At 38.1% G+C, this 17,730-nt stretch overlaps 2 protein-coding genes across 2 annotated transcripts; both read right to left on the bottom strand.

Annotated features, from left to right (window-relative positions):
• Window positions 1-1,370: 1,370 nt before the first annotated feature.
• LOC127354743 (protein GPR108) lies at window positions 1,371-11,234 on the bottom strand. Its single transcript, XM_051384881.1, has 18 exons — window positions 10,861-11,234; window positions 9,814-9,933; window positions 7,877-7,927; window positions 7,586-7,683; window positions 7,412-7,482; window positions 7,026-7,183; window positions 6,891-6,953; window positions 6,698-6,799; window positions 6,474-6,607; window positions 6,283-6,358; window positions 6,079-6,152; window positions 5,863-5,980; window positions 5,495-5,625; window positions 4,877-4,920; window positions 4,728-4,777; window positions 4,164-4,247; window positions 3,588-3,709; window positions 1,371-3,060 (listed from the first exon to the last, which is right to left on the bottom strand). Exons 1-18 carry the CDS (start codon window positions 10,954-10,956, stop codon window positions 2,973-2,975), a joined length of 1,680 nt encoding a protein of 559 aa, XP_051240841.1. The 5' UTR covers window positions 10,957-11,234; the 3' UTR covers window positions 1,371-2,972.
• A 1,371-nt stretch (window positions 11,235-12,605) lies between these two features.
• LOC127354744 (caspase b-like) lies at window positions 12,606-14,423 on the bottom strand. Its single transcript, XM_051384882.1, has 3 exons — window positions 14,234-14,423; window positions 13,280-13,553; window positions 12,606-13,185 (listed from the first exon to the last, which is right to left on the bottom strand). The coding sequence occupies exons 2-3, from the start codon at window positions 13,542-13,544 to the stop codon at window positions 13,016-13,018; spliced, it is 435 nt and encodes a 144-aa protein (XP_051240842.1). The 5' UTR covers window positions 13,545-13,553; window positions 14,234-14,423; the 3' UTR covers window positions 12,606-13,015.
• Window positions 14,424-17,730: the final 3,307 nt, after the last annotated feature.

Here is a 17,730-nt window from a genome sequence, read left to right as displayed (position 1 = left end):
GCTCCTCTGATATGGGTTGATTATGGTCTACAGTGTGTTTGCATTGTTCAGACAATATATCAAAACTGAGCTGTATTTTGAGTTATAATGGGAGATGCTCTACAAAAAAAAAACTGACAAAATACATGTTCTACTCTGTTTTTTTAAGGACTTTCAGGTTGGTATTACTATTTCAGGAAGCCAGTGGTTTCTTTGTACTTGCTATATATAGATATGCTCTGGAAATTAATTAGCCCAGACTCTGGAGTAAAGCAGAGACTAATTACTTTCCTTCATGTCTCCAGAAATTAATTGATTGAAGCTCCAAAGTGACACAGTCAAATGTCTGGTTTTGTCCAAAACTACTATTGAGTTAGGAGAGTGAAAAAGAAAATATTCACATTGAGAAACTGGATTTTGCCATTTTTGCTCAAAAACTTAATTAATCAAGTGTTGCTGATTCATTGAATAATTAAGTTAATTAAGTCTCTACTCAGGAAAGCTGCTTAATGAACATTTCGTATGAGTTCTTCCTGTTACTGATACTTTGGTTTAAAGCCCCTGAAAATTTGGTTTCAAATCTTAAGTATTTATTTATAATATTACATATGATACCAGGAGGATCAAAGTGTTATTAAATCAAAGTTTAACCCCCAAAACACATGGCATCACTTTTCTCCAACTTATCCCTGCTCACAGTGATTAAGACACAGTAAGAAGCTGACTAAGAAAATATGTTTTCAGGGTCCAGACTGCAGATTGATTTGCCCTGCCTCAGTCATAATGATGTTACCTTTACAAAACAAATCTTTATATTTGCTGGATTAATAGATTTTCATAACGTATGGAAATAAATGGCTGTCTGGAACAGTTTGCACAATACTTTAAAATACGTAAAATAAAGCTACATGGTACTGTTAATGTAATTTGTAGTTCATTATTTCAAAATAATTAGACATAGTCTCTCTTAAAGGGGTACTAAACAGATTTTCAACATCTAAATCTCATCATGGGGTTTGCCTGATGACAGATGCATAACAAAGGAGCTTCATCAAGTCTGAGAATATGATTGGTATTGTATTTTGATACGGCAATTTAAATGGAAAGCCTGTGTTACAAAGGCTGGGAAGTCAGGGTGTTGAGTTTGAAAGATTAGGACATTTACCAGGCAGGGAGGGTCAACTCAAAGATGAGGATGATGAGTTGCATGATGGGGTGGGCAGGATTCTGTTTTTGGACTTTGAGTCATACTAGAGACTAAAAGCCAGTATATATTGGCCTCCGTTTCATCGATTTTGAGCGCTCTTCTTTTATATGTTACCCTTTTTAAGGAACTGCAATATTAGTTTTCTGTAAACACAGCTTTAAAACAATCATATATGCACATAACGGATCTTTCCAGAACACCAGCTTTATTGTGACAATTCACACAAACATTAAGCACAAAACATGTTTTGCTGCTTTCTGCTTAACTGGTTTACAGACTGATTACTCCTGTCCTCTCAGGTACAAAGCACTGAGAGCCTGGAGATGTATGAACAGTCTGTAAACACTGTGTCGTCCCCACACAGGAGTTCCTGTGGTTCTCAGTAGTCTTTCCTTGATTCCTCACATTTACACTTCTCATCTATTAAAAGGAATCAAAAAATCTCATTGAAACTGAACCTGTGTCATTACTGTCTGAAACACTGTCTACAAAGCCTCTATGGAGTTCTTATGAAAGTGTTATGTGCCTCCTCAACAGTCTTCTTCTGTAAATTATTTACAAATGACCATCTACCCCCGCCTCGGCTGCACACATTTCTGATCTATCACCAGTAAGTCATCAATAATTAATAAAATAAGCTTCACATCAAGAGCAAGAAGGTAAAACCAAAAGCAGACAAATTCAAAAATGATCAGTTAGGTCACTTCTCCGCCCAGACTGGTACAGCATGGCCAAAAAAAACAAAAAAAAACAAAGAAACAAGGCCGTCATTGAACACAAGCTGGGCCACTGCTCTGGTTATCTCAGACACTGATCGAAACCCTCTTTATTCATCAAGAGGTCCAACGTGTCACCATCTGGGTTGAACTCACAGAGATGTGAAGTTGACCTCAACCACTAAAGCACTAAATTACAGCAGCGGTCCATGTGACGGACTGGGAAGAGCTCTTACCTCTCCAACATAAACTATAATACTGAAATATAACATTTCAATATGCAATTAGTAAATATATTGAAATATACAAATTCTCACATCCATATATTTCAATATACAAATCAAATATACAAGAAAAAAGTAAAAGTATACTGTACTGTATGGTGATGGAGCTGTACAATGACCGATGGGACATTACTGACCCCCTGAATAGTAAATGAGAATAATATTGTTGCCTAAATTTAAATATATACTGATTAGCCTTTTACCTGAGTACGGGCCATTCTCTCATAAGGGGAAGAAAAAAAAAACTGTTATGTCCAAATGTCGTGTTGTCTCACATTCACACACACGTGTACTCACATCACACACGAAAAGGTACAGATAAGAGGCAGAAGTACCGTTTTAAATAGCTGATATAAACACAACAGAAAGCAAGTCTCTCTAAAATGATAATTATCTTTGGAGAGAGAGAGAGAGAGAGAGAGAGAGAGAGAGAGAGAGAGAGAGAGAGAGAGAGAGAGAGAGAGAGAGAGAGAGAGAGAGATAAAATCTATAGAACATCAGACCTCCTTTCCATATCTCCACCCATCCATGTGGCAGGAGCCTGTTTCCTTCTCAAAGTTTCTGGGTGGAGGCGTTTTGAGGAAATGGAGAGGGTCCAAACAAAGTTAGTCTTTTTTTTTGCATAGCCAGACAGTGGGCTCGACCACTGCAACCACTTATAGAGTTTCAAATGGAAAGCTGTCATTGGGGGGTGGGAAGCCTTCGGTCCGTGTGCACCCCTTTGTACCAGCTGGCCCGGGGATGTTTAGTGGGCCCCCCCATTCCCCCGAAGATGCAGCTTCCGCCTCACAAGGTGGACTCTTTCTGGCGATCACGTCCGTTACATGTCTTCTTGACTTTGGAAATACCCTCCAGTGCTCCTGACTCAGTCACTCTGGACACAGAAAGAAACAGAGCAGCACTTTGTTTAGAGCCTTTAAAAAGCCTGCCTTATTCTCGGGCTGAGAACAGCGGAGCACACTTGCATCATACAGATACTCTTGTGACTTCCTCTTTACATTGACAGCGGTATCTCTGACATCTCAGTTACACGGAAAGCCGACTGTTGTGTATACATTCATGGTTACAGCATGACCAGGATATGCTCGTAGCTAATGCATGACTTTATATCACCTAGAGCATGATGGGAAAATCTCAAAACAAAAACAATAATGATCCATGTTTTGTTTTTATGAAGCCAATTCAAGACCTATTTATGTATGTATACTGTAGAAAATATATATATATATATATATACGAAAGGATATGAAGGAATATCTGTATTGGTTCCATGTTATAATTAGAAGTTGTTGTAACTTTATTAATGTCATACATTTTTAAGGCCTGTCAAAATCATATTTAAGACCAGAGAGGGTGTAGAGTTGAAAGGGTTAACTCAAAGGTGCGACAGTGTATACTTACACTTCATCCATCTCTACATCCTCCTCGTCCTGGGGAAGCTGGAGGTAGGGGTTATTGGACGCTGGTCTGAACTTGTAGCCCGTCAGCACAAAAAAGACCAGAGTGGACACCTCCACCAAAAACTGAAGAGACAGGAGCGAGTGTGTTTAATGACAGAAAATGGACGTGAACCAATAAAAAAGATGAATACTGCTCACAGTTGCCCTGTAGCATAACAGCATCTAGTTCATAGCTACCAACTGAATTCGTCAAAATAAACACATTTCTTCCGATCCAGCACGAAACCAAGCTTCATATTACTACATATACATCTTTGTCCCTGTGCTGTTTTTAAGGTTGAAAGCTTAAAGAAATGGTCTAATGATTTAATCAATGTAGGCTGAAACATCCTCCTTTCAATAATGCTAATACTAATACTAATATCCTATCAAGGAATAGTGTCTATTTGCTAAATAATGCAGGACTTTAAATATGTAATATCTTTGTTGAGTCAGAGTAAGGAACGGGATGACTTTGACCTTTTACAAACACGTAATAATAAAGTCAGATTGTTATTGTACTTTGTTCTTGTCTTACCTCATAGCACCACTGCCACTGAAAAGGCATAGTGACTTTGAGCAGAATGGCGATGATTCTCGTAAAGTAGATGTAGCATACGATCTAAAAAGAAGAAAACAGAATTTCAAAAATTACACAATGCTTGAACTAACACAGGTTTTGATCTAATCTACTATATTGCTTGGGGTTAGTAAAACCTGCTTTGCCACAAAGTGTAACGACAGATTATTGTACGAAAGGCCAAACAGTAACAGGATTGTTTGCAAAGCCTTTGTTCTAGCTCTGCAGCAGTGACTGTGCTGAATGAGAGGCTTGGCGTTGCCTTGCCAGACACTGTGACTCAGTATAATTTATAAGAATAATGCTTGATAATCAAAACATGCCTATTAAAAGATATTCTGCCAATACACAACAACATAATCAGCAGTAAATGCAATCTAAAGGGATTAAGCTATCAAGCTGTCATTATTATGGTTGTGGTTGGATTTTAATTTCACTGGCATCTAATAATGGACTTGGGGACGGATGAAGGATGGATGGACGAAGACATAAAAAATACTGCTGAGCTGAACTCCTTCTTACCATCACATAATAATGCCGAAAGAGCTTGAGCTTCTCCAAATTCATGGCAGCTGAAAAGACAAGAGACAATTTAATTTAAAAAAAAAATAATAATTTACAATCTCAGCAACTGAGAAAACATTTTGGTTGTAACTGATCCGGATTCTCACCTTTGCCATCGGTGCTTGAAGCCTCCTGTAGATGACGGATGGACCTACAAAGACAACTATGTTTGAGAACTACTGCGCACACAGACTGAGAATGTTATTCTCCATATAGGGTAAACTTGCAGGATTGGCCCACGTAACATTTATTAGGTTCATAATTTTATACCTGGAAACAATGAAAATAGGCGTTGTTTTTATTACTATTCATGACATGGGTCGGCTGAGAAGATGGGAACCTGCATCATGGCTCAACTTACTTCTGATTGGCTGGTGGTACTGCTCATCCAGGCCATCATCACGCCTGCCTTCTAGTATTACTTTTGGTCTCCTGGTAATCTTACCGCTGTCCTACTGCTACAGTAAGTTAAACTTTTTCCGACAAAATACAATGACAATAGGGCTCTTTGGATGCTGTATAGTACTAAAATCTGTGCTATTTGCCATAAAGATCCTTTTATCTCAACTCTCCTCTGTAGTAACAGCCTGCTGCCTGTACACTAGTCTCAAAACTAGTGTTAATTCAGATTTTCAATGGATTTTTTAAAATGGAAAATGTAACTGATACACAATAGACACAGCACGCACGCACGCACATGCACACGCACACACACACACACTGACCAGACAACGGGGAAAAGGATGGCTCCGCAGCAGATGAGGTCGACCAGAAAGAGGATCTCTTTCCACAGATAGTATTCACTGGAGCCTTCCTCTGTAGACTCGATAATGATGTAGGCGACATTAGCCAATACCTGGAGGATGACAGGTGAAAAAAAACTGATTGTAAATCACTGACGCGTCTTCTCTTCCTTCTACTGTCCAAAAATGAAGCCAAAATATTCTGTATATATGGCCGCTGCCATCTTGTGCTGGGGACATGATTTTGAGTGAGAGAGAGTATTTTGGGGAGCAGTCATGTTATCCATCTTGTGTACAGTCAATGGCGTAAATAATCACACACACAACTACTGTTTCTCGTGCACACACACCTGCAGAGGGATGACAATCATGAAGATCTTCTTTTCCTTGTCAGACAGAATGTATTTAACAAAAGCCCAGCCGGTGCCAATCAGTGCCAGTGTGATGAACAGGAGAGCCCCCTTGAGCCTGGAAAGCACATCAATACCAACTGTAAACATTAAAAAATACACAAACTAGAGTCTTGAGCAACTTTAAACTTCATATCTTGGAGAAATTGTACTTACAAGTGTGTTATATAATACATGACGGCCCAGCCTTCAATAGGATGCCCCTCAGTGTTGATGAAGTGATAGTTGATCTGTGAGACACCGACAGAGAGGTTGCATTAAAAACATAAAGAATCCAGGCGTAATATGAGAACAATAAGCAGTCAAACACAAACATGAGATATTACATGAGAGTCTGCTCTGTGGTGATGCTGTACTTACACTATGGAAAACCAGTGATGTGGACTTGGTGAAGGCCAGTGCTGCCATCAGCCAGTGGATCTTAAACACGCTGTACCTGTAAACAAGCACACAGGTCATTTCTGACACAATATAGTAATGTAGTAGAGTGCCAGGTTTAAATGATCTTTCAACCAAAAAAAAAAATTAAAGGCAACAATAATAATGTGTACCTGTGCTTCATGAGTGTGTACACCCAGACCATGGCAGCGGTGAAGAAGACTCCAGCCATACCAATGTAAAGACGAGACAGAGGAATTTCTGCTGCCGACAGGTAGCCATCTGGATTCTTCTCTGTCACTTCCACCTGCAGAGGAAACACTCATAGGTTAACACGTGCACAGACGTGAGCATGCATACTACATGCACAAACCCAACACAAACACCCTCAGCTTACAGTGAACGAGTAGGGTAGTTTGATTCCAGGCGATCTGTTCTGACAGTAGTGGAACTTGAGGCTGTACAGACCCTCTGCCACCAGGCCGACCACCATTTGGAACTGTGGAGGAGGGACCAACAAAAGAACGTCACGCAACACTTAAACAAAAAAACTATGTTTTACATGTAATGGTTAACAAAAGTGTACTTACACGGAAGTTGTAGGCGTCGTCAACTTTGTCCAAGGCTAAAGTCATTTGGTTGGTCTTCCCCAGCTACAAGCAAATACAGATTAGAACTTAAATTTCTGAATAGATCACACAAACAGACACTGAAACACCTCTTACCAGGAATGTTGTATTTTCTGGTTTATCCTCATCCTTGGGAGGCAAGTTAACTTTTGGTTTGTCTTCACTTTTGTCCACATTCTCTGATGGCTTACTATTCTCAGCTGGTTTAGCGGGATTATCAGGATTATCAGGAGCTTCCCTGGTTTTTTTCTGACCTAGAGGAAACAAATAAAAAGGTACAAGACATCCCAAGCTTAGCCATATTCCTTGGCTTTTACAAAATGGTTGAAGACTTGAGCTATTTTTAAATCCTCACAAGATGTTTCAAAGTACTGTCTGCCTAAATTGATTCCATCATTCATCCTGGTGCTTAAAGATGACTGCAGAGGGAATACAAACACAAAATGATTTTGCAAGAATTGTAAAGTGGGAGTGACACTGACCTTTTGGTGCTTCAGCCTTTTCCTTGGCGATCAAGATGTTGTCTTGTTTACCTATAACTTTCACATTGACACTACACAAACACACCACACACACGTTATACAGTGAACATTCACATTAGGTTGTCAGGGCACAGGAATACACACTTCTAAACAACGGTGCTGAAACATACATACCTGAGCGTGTTGATATCAATAAGAAAAAGAATCAGAGGCTCGTTGTTGTTGTTGGTCTGCTTTGTGAGAATGAGTGGGCATGTCTCTGTCTCCTCTGCCTGAAGACCAGAGAAAATAAAACAACAAGAGAAAACAAACAGTCAAATAATCAAATTTGAACACATTTTTTGGTCAGTATCTTATATTTGTTGCATTGATAGCATAGGACATAAGACCGTAGTTTGCCTTGAAAGCCTAATTGTGTGTGTGTGTGTGTGTAAATACAGAAATATTTATGAATGATTTACTCACTGTGTAGGACAAGACTCCGTTCACACGTGACCTGGAGAGCGTGAAACCAACCTAAAGAAAGTTAGAAATGTGGTCAGTCAGTGGGTCAAAAGCACATGACTTCAAGTGTAAATACAATATTTCACAATTCATGGCCCATTTTAAAATTTAGTGTCATCATTCAACCCTCCGTATAGTGTAACTCTGGCTCCATTTAACAGCTCCCAATGTTTTACATCAACTTCCAATGGCCAAGGTAAAATCAGCAGTCAAAACACTACAGGTGAAACGACTCATCCCACGAGCTACAATGCAAATTACTTTACTTGTTTGTGATTCTTCTGCTTGAAACACATCACTAAAATAAATGACCTGACGGGAAAGACCGCCCACAGTGGAAGTCATCTCAATTCTCCTACTTATAGACAGCTAAGATAAATGTTCATATAAGTTGTAATGGGTAAAGGGTAAGAATTAAAAATAAAGATGTCAATCCTAGAAGCTCTTTAATCTAAGTCTATAGTTCAGTATCACTACAATCTTACAGCATCAATATCTAGAGCTAAGACTTGTCATAAGTATTTCGTTTTTTATCAATTTGACTGATAAAGATTTATTAATTATTCTATATTAATTTATTCATATAAAATGTTCATTAATATTCTTAATTTTAAAAAATCAAATAACTTTTGTAACCAATGTTACATTGTTCTTCAACTCACTTCAAATAACACATTTTGGTGATTTTAGGGGATGGGTGATTTTTCAACAGGCCACAGCCTATACATATATATGTGTATATATATTTGTACACAGTTTGTGTGCTGCCCTAGCATCCCCCTACCCCTCCCAATCACTGCCACAGTAGTTGTAGCTGGGATATAAGCAGCAAGTTCACAACTCTAACAACATAAACTCACCAAATGTCAAGAAAGAAAATCAAAAAGATGTTTTTCTACATTAAACAGAAAAATACAACCGTACACCTTCTACATTCAAGTTTCTCTCTTACACCAAACTAAGACCTTTTAAACTCATCTTAAAACACACGTCATTCATACTCAACAGAAACAAAACAAATCTCACCAGACTCTGCTGTTTAACCATCAAACAGAGTTAGATGTGAAAATATTCTGGCTCTACGCACTGTCTCTGATCTGTATCTCTAATAAAACACTGAAAACCTGCACTGGCCTTCTTTTTAACCACACACGAAATTGGTCAGGATTCAATACGGGAATCAACAATGAATTGAACTGATAAGCAGAATCAATAATGGTATTTGGTATCAATAACATATTTTCAATTCTAATCCCTATTAGTAAGAAGGATATGCAGTTAATAGGTCCCCCCTCTCAATACAAACTGCTACACAAAAACACAAATAAAAAAAAACAACACTAACAATTCATCAGCCTCTCTCTCAATATTTCCTGACTTCCCTACCTTTCTGTGGCACTACGGCAACTATTTTGGGTCATTTTATACTTTCAAACATAAGAAAGTTGACAGGACTTACTGCACCAGGATGATGTAAGTAAGATTTACTCAATAGTGCCTGTGTTCCTGGTAATACAGGAACATGTCACCTGGAGCAATAGTATAATTTATTGGTGTGTTTTATTATATAACAATGAAGCTCTGTGGCATATAGAGTAATAAATTATACCAGGCTTTGGCTAGACAAGCAATACTTGCAGCTAGACTCAATTCATTGCTAGTTTGGGTCTTATCATAGGATTAATGGACAAATTAGATAATATTATCAGGCTTCTTGTTTAAGACTTCTATAAATGCATCTAGGCTTGCATTTCGTCTTTTTAATTTATCCAGTAACAACTATTTGGACGAACATGGTTCCACCTGTTGAAAACTTCAGTGCTATCCCACAGAGAAAAAAAACAAAACAAACAACTCTCACAACTACACATACGAGCACAGAAACCAGCACTTCTTACAGGATAGACGCTGTAGTTCACCAGCTGGTCGGGGAGGCGCAGAGAGAGCAGGTTGACATCTAGAGTCCCATTATGAAAGAAACCAAAGTTGTTGAGGTCCACGGAAGACCGAGTTTCGTTCTGGGAAGAAGAATAAATAAAAATATGTTAAGGCAAACTGTTCAGTCATTTAACACTTAAGTTACAGTTCAAATACTCTAGCACAGGTGTTCCCAACCTGGGGTTCGGGACCCCCACTATGGGTCGCCAGACCTTCTTGGTTTTAAGGGGTGTAAGAAAACGGACACACTTTAAATATACAGAGTAAGCATATATCTCTCTGCATTTTATTGTTAATATATGTAAAGAGAACTACTTTAAAAATGTGTATTTTCAAAGTTTAAATTATTATCTAAGATCTAAAATGTTGAAGACCTGAATGCAATCTACATTCACAGAGCCTTTACTCTCTGATAAAGCCTCCTCCTGCATTATAATGACACAATGGCCAAACATCAGGAAGAAAACAATGCATGGGTCAAAAAAAAAGGCCTAATCAACAATGTATAATTGTTAAATAATAAAAAATATATATACATAATACAAACTTTGTATAAAAAGTTCCTAAAAATATCAGGAAAACCAATAATCACAGAAAACAATCTGCACATCCAAATATCTTATTAAACACGAACTTCCTGCAGTTATTATGTTACTATATGGGTTAATTGTACAGTTTATCAGTTGTTTTCTAGTGTTATTGATAAGTATTGATTATAATATAACATATAATACATAACATATGTCACTTAGTGAGGGGTCCCTTAAAGAAGAGCAACCACGGCTGTAGCAGAGATGCAACTAAAACACTAACCAGCTACATATAAACATCATCAAGAGTTACGTTTTATGAATTTCCTTCAAACCAAATATTAAAACTGTGAAAAACAACACGACACCATGTTTCCACCACCGTCAGCCGAAGGCGGCGTGAAGCGCACAAGCTAACGTAACGCTAATAAAACACCGTGTGAGCGGTTCACACTTTCAAAAAAACACTCTTCTTACCTTTAAGGTGAGCTTGTGTATCCTCGCTTTGCACCCAGCCAGCAGCAGGAGGAGGATATATCCAGCCACGACACAACCTCGATGTGCCACAGCCATCACCGGGCAGGAACCGAGCTGCTAACGGGAACCGCTAATGTTAGCCAGAGCCAGATGGCTTAATATACAGCGAGCTAACGCTAACCCGCAGTCTTACCGGGATACGGTGGGAGTTACGGTGATGTTAGCCCTTCGATTCAGTACGTCGGCTCTGTAATTGCGTCGTTTATTATCAAGTTGTTTTAAAATATATATATATAAAAAAAGAGACGTTATGTTTTCCGGTTCTTTTGTGCTTTCATCGCGTAAGGTAACAGCTAGCCTGTAGGTGGCAAACTCTCGCTTCCTGGTGTTGACTCCGACAACAAGGTGCGGACGGACGCGTCAGCCGCGGACGGGATTCAGAAGGCGATGCCGTGCGGCGGAAATCTACTAAAGCAGAAGAAATGTGAGATATAATCTCTCTATGCGTTCACAACGCGTAGTGGTGTCTTATTTGTCTTTCAAACAAATGAGTTTTCACTGCCACAGTTTTGACTACACGGTTGACTACACCTTGGAATATTTGCTTAGATTTTGGTCACGTGGCTCAGCTTTCGGACAGTGAGCTTCCGGTTGTTCACGTGAGGGACCCTCCACGTCGGACGTAAACTCCGGGTTGCCATGTAAGCACAGATATGATGTTTAACACGTGGAGCTAAAGTTATATACTATTTAAATTATGTTTTATTTTTCATGGAAGAAAGATACTGACAAAAGCAATGTATATTTTTTAATTTTTTTAATTTTTTTTTGATAAATGATAAAAGTGAGATTTTTTTTTTGATAAATGATAAAAGTGAGATTTTTTTTTTTTGGATAAATGATAAAAGTGAGATTTGGTGCACTACATGGCCCAAAATATAGAGACCAGCTAAATGAATCAATAACCAAACAAAAACAAAACCTCAAAACAATAAAATACATCCAGATCCAGAGAGCCAGACAAATGTTTATATGATTCAAATGAACATTAACTGATTGTCTGGAAAGTAAAAAATATAGCATTATTACATATAACAGTAGCCCTACCACCAAACATTTTAACAAGCAGTTGCTACCAGACACAGAGTTACGTTAGCACAGGTTCTTCACATAAAGTAATTTTAAGTCCATCTGCTTTCATTTAGCTCAGTTTTGGTCTCCACCATCTGCTGATGGAAATGTATGGCTCTTTAGCTGTTAAATGTCGATCAGCTGGCCGCTAAGTGTGTCTACTAGGCAGGTGTTAAAAAACAGCTGACTGATGGGGGCGAACTCAACACTGATGAGAGCGGTGAGAGTGAAACAAAACAGTGAAAATAAAACCAAAACAATGAGCTGAAAGAGGCCAAAACAGTCAATATATTTTTAAAAACTCAAAACTTAAAATACCCCTTTTCATAGCAGATGTTTTACCTGTTAACATCATTAATTGCTTCATTCCACAAGTCCTGCATGTGCATGAGTGTGCATTTCAGCCTGTGTGTGTATAAAATAAAATAAAAGAGTGAAAAGAAGAATTTCTCCAATAGGGGATTAAGAAATTATAAATCTAAATCTAATCTAATGTAAATAATTGCACACCAAACATTTCTCGAACTGAGCCATCCCGAATGTTTCACTTGTGCTTTCAATAAAAAGGTGATTAGTTTAGGTACAAATAAGAAAGGGATGCAAGAAAACCTAGATTCAGATTAGCAAGATTTATTCAGAAACAACGTTACTTCAGAAAATATAAAAATATGAGGAAGCAACAGTGTGGTTCATTGTGATGTTTTTTTTTCACTTTTGTAATAAAACAATTGACATGCTAAAACATAATGTAACAAGTAGAAAGGAGCCATACAGTCAGTGCACTCCTGTGGTCTGTTACACAACAATATCTGGTTGCAGAAATCAAGCTAGGCAAGGCTATGTTAAATTTGAAGGAAGAAATAAAACAATATTTCTCTTACGATTGTCTTTGACTTCATAAGCAATAAAACACCCACATCGTGTTTATTTAATAACCTCAGGGGTTTTGTTGCCTTATTTGGTCTGGTCTAGCTTGATTTCTGCAACCAGATATTGCACACACTTTAATGAGGTGTTACTGTGATTACTGTGTGTTTATGTTCATATTAATTGACACACCATTGGTGCCTGCGATGTTGGGTGCCACGATAACACTTTTACCCTGGGCACAAACATTGGCACCAGCAGCAGGAGTCAGACCCAAGGAAGAGGAGGAAGGTGTGGGGGTGGGGTTGTGTGCAGCTGTTGAACCCCCTAGTGATGAAAGACAGACACAAACTGAATAAATTCCCTTTGAAAACGTATGTAGAATTAAGGTAAAGAGGTAGAAACATATGATCTAGCCTACCTGAGTATGTTCTCTTTAACTTCTCCGCGGCGTTGTTGTGGTTCATTCTCTTCAGGATTTCAACAGTAACGTTCACAGCCGACTCTTCGCCGTAGCTGTCTATCATCTTGCTGACAGTGTCCTGCCGGTCGGCGTTCTCTAGATGGCCTTTACGAATGGGCTGACACCCAGCCAGCACTTCCTGAGTGAGGTTCCACCGAAACCTCTTGAACTCATCAGCTCCCAGTTCATCCAGAGTGTCTAAGATCAGAAGTGAAACCTGCATTTTTGCTCACTGCAAAAGGGGAAATAGGATTTCAGTTTGCACATTAAACCACTTTTTGCAATTTTTTATGTTCAGTTGAAAGTGAACTCCAATTCAGCATGAAAGTCATAAGTCAAAGTTTAAATTTATTCTTTTGGCAATCACCTTTAGAAGACATTATTTTACAAGTGTCATCTATCAATACATAGATTAAATGCTCTTATTAATATAACTTCTCATAATATCTGTACAAGGTCTGCATGCTCGTGCTTTCTCTTCCCCCATGTTTCCTGTCTGTATCTTTACTCATAACCACGAGGGCAAAAATAACAAAAATGATTAAGTTGTTGTTACATATAAGCAACATATGCACATGACTGTAGAACAGTTCCTTTTCTGCTTGGTAGGTTAGATATTTATTACCAAACATTTGTCTTTTTAAAATGTTTACCTCCAATTTTAATAACACACACAAAAAAAAACTAACTTGAATATCAGGTTAAAAGAAAAAGACACGAACAACAACAAGCAAACGCTGATGATGAATATTGGAAAATAATGATATAAATAAAATAATTATTATATAGTCATTATATTGTTTTGCATTGTATGATGTTTAAGCGTCATTGTGAGATCTTTGACTTGATTTATTGTAAGACCTGGACTATAAATCAGATTTGTTTTCTATAATATCTCAGTGAATGTCTTACCGTAGTGGCTCCAGTGATTAGACAGCTGTCCTGACAGAAGTGAATCTACTGAAAGTACAGCAACATTGTGGGGTGATATAGACTACTTTTAGTTTCTAACTTAAGACTGTTTGACAACTGCAAACCACAAGCACACACAAGTTCAAGTTCACGTTTCACAGAACAAGACTGATTTCTTATTAAATATCACGTCTCAAAGCGAGACAAAGCACGTCTGCTGGCCACAACGAGACATTTCCCACAAGAAAATGACATTTTCATGTCTCTCTTTGTGCTTTAAATCAGGCTTCTTCCTGTTGACCAGTTGTTGTTTTCAAAGTTATATATCCTGTTTGACTGATGCTTATTGCTTATAGAGCCAAATATTTTGAGTAATTATTTTTCTTACGTAAAGTTACATTTTTAGATATATAGTTTTTAAAAAATGTACAAATTAGCAGGCAAAACTGGTACAAAGACTACTCTGTCTATTTCTTTTTCTGTCTTTTCTATAAAGAAACTCACAAGAGAAATAAAGAAATCGAAAAGAATAGATTGTCTGCAGAAATTCTTAAAAGGTAAAATAGAAATGAATAACTTCAAGCTTCAAGAGTCCTTGTCTCTCTGGGTTAGTAGGCATAACAGCAATATGGAATGAGATAACAATGGCTGCACCAAAGCTTAGAGAGGACAGCCATCAAAAGGTCATTTAGCCAAAATATCAGATGTGAGTCACAATAACTGAACTGATAAAATTGTTGATGAGCCTCTGAAACCATTTCAGCAATCCCTGCAAAAATTATACAATCACGCTTTAATTACGTCATAAAAATGGGAAGGAAACTACATCCAGCTTCACTTTCACTTCTCTACCGGTTGGATTCATTTGAAACTGTTTTTAAAGAAGCATATGATGTCTGATATAAGTTCACTCCCAAAAAACCAAACAGACACATAAAATTAACTATAAATAATGATCTCGCAGTTGTTTCCACACTGAAACTTTCTCATATCTGCCTCTGTGAAATGAGAACTGGAGGTTTGATACAGCAGCACAGAGACCTTATGAGGTCACGTCCGTGTGGCCTCAGCGCCACCTGCTGACAATATTTGGGTACTGTTTGGAGGATCAACACTTAAAAATGTGTCTCAGTCACACAGTTAGCTCTGGTGTAAATGTTTGTGGCTGAATTCCATTTTGCTGCTTCAGTTTCATTGTGCTGATACTGTTCTTGCTGGCTCACTGCCACAGTGGACACTTGGATAATGCTTTAGATATTCATTGTATCACAACACATTTGACAGCATTTATGGTCTACATTAGCGATAGTAATGCAGTGTATCTCTGTAACTGTCTCTCTACTGTGTATGAAAGCGTTACTGGCAGAGTCAGTACAGGATCAAACTTGTACAGATTATAACTTTGCACATTTTTTTATTGTGAGCACTCTTGATAAACTCCTGTGAAGTACACAAATATTTAACCACTATATACAGTAATGTAAAAAGAAAGTACAGACTACACTGCTTGTTTTCATTGTTTATTTAGAATGTATAGAAAGTATTTTCAAGCACATTTGAAATCAATTTTTTTCATTTTGTACTGTTTAAAAGCACCATTGCATGGAAAATGATCAATGATAAACGTTCAAGCATGTATAAACCTGATATAAACTTTGAATTAATGGTTTATGACACACTATGATATAGTTGTAAACAGATGTAAGTGCTTTAACTCCTATGACAAGGACAAAAAATATGTCTTCATATAACAAAAACTGAACATTAATAAACACAGCCCAGTTTATTTATGGATGTTTATATTCACTGCTTTACAGGTGCTACCGGTGATTGATGGCGCAATGATCATGCCTCCCTGCTGAGCTACCATCGCACCAGGAGGAGCAGTAGGCACCGCAGCAGAGGAGGAGGTGGAGGAGGGTCTAGCTGCTGCCCCCCCTGCTGCTCCTGCCCCTGCTGATGAAAAGATACAGATGCAGAGGATAAAGACATTATATATACTCTATACTATATAATGGTATAGACACACTAATATCACTGTTACTTTTAGTTACTTTGACACCCTCTGCCCTGCACCTGTGTATCTTCTCTCTAACTCATCCGCAGCGTTGTTGTGATTCATCTTCCTCAGAATCACAACAGTGATGTCCACAGCTGAATTTTCGCCGTAGCTCTCTATCATCCTGCTCACAGTTTCTGTCCGGGGAATCTGTTCCAGACGGGACTTGGGAATCGGTTTGCAGTTGTCCAAGATCTCCATTGAGAGGTACCACTTAAACATGTTGAAGTCATCCTTGCCCAGCTCCTCCAGAGTCTCGAGGAGAAGCTCTGGAACCGACATATCTTCTCACTGAGCAGGTGGAAGAGGGTTATTATTATTATTATTATTATTATTATTATTAATATAACCAGATTATGGCCTTCAATAGTAAAAGAACAATTCAACAATACTCTTATTTGCTTTGTTGCCAAAAATTGGATGAGAAGATCGATTCCACTACTATTTTCCATTTTATAGGAGATTTACATGAAGGACTACAACTAATAAAATCAAATAAAATGAATCATTTCATGAAGCCCATGCAGATCAGTTCTAAGCATTAACTAGAACAACTTTTGGGTTGCCAGGATGTGAAAAGTTCTTTCAGCTAACTTTTTAATTCACCGGGAAGACCTGTCAGAAGGACGATTCAATAGGAAAATGGAAAAGTTTCTCACTCTCTAATGAGCCAACCCATCTACAGTTACAAACCTTAGTAAATCATTCATAAAGGGTCACAAGTATTTATGTTGTCATGTTTGCAGTAACAACAAATCATCATGGGGGGTGCTGAGGGGGCCGCGGCTCCCTCTAAAAACAGATACTAGTATTTATGGAAGTATTGTTTTTCAGACATAATTTATCGTGAATAGTGTTATACTGCAACCTCATCACTAATCCCAATTAAGGCAAGGCAGGTGGGATCTATCCCAGGCCAACACTGAGGTATTTTAGGGAGTCTGGAGTCGGGGCATGTGGTCAGACAGACAGAGAGTTCAATCCAGCCAGCTACAGCTAGAGTACACAAGGTAAAGCAATTGATGCCACTGTACGGTGACAAATATTGGCCATTACAATGTGTGATTTGGTTGCAGCTCTAGATTATGAAATATATCTGGTAACTAGAGGCTTCTCTACTTTTTTGAGGTATTAATTTCAGTATTAAATTGTCTCATTGTATTTAGTATGACATTAAATAGAACAAGTTTCTCTTAGCATTCCCATCTCTGACTGACTCCCAGCATAAATAAGTCATAAATATATAAATATATAAATACATATATTGCACTTTTACAAAAACCCACAAGCAGAACATAAACTCAGTAGGATATGATTACCAAAGACGGGCTTTATTGAGTACCAGCTGATGAAACAGTGATGTGAAGCTCCTGCTGCAGTGGTGAGAGGATAATGGCTGAGATCCAGGCAGAGTGAAACTGAAGATGGAGGCAGCGTG

Source organism: Dicentrarchus labrax, unplaced genomic scaffold, assembly GCF_905237075.1.
Source record: "Dicentrarchus labrax unplaced genomic scaffold, dlabrax2021, whole genome shotgun sequence".
NCBI lineage: Eukaryota > Metazoa > Chordata > Actinopteri > Moronidae > Dicentrarchus > Dicentrarchus labrax.
The sequence above is the reverse complement of the archived record's forward strand: the minus strand, read 5'-3'. Positions and strand labels throughout refer to the sequence as shown.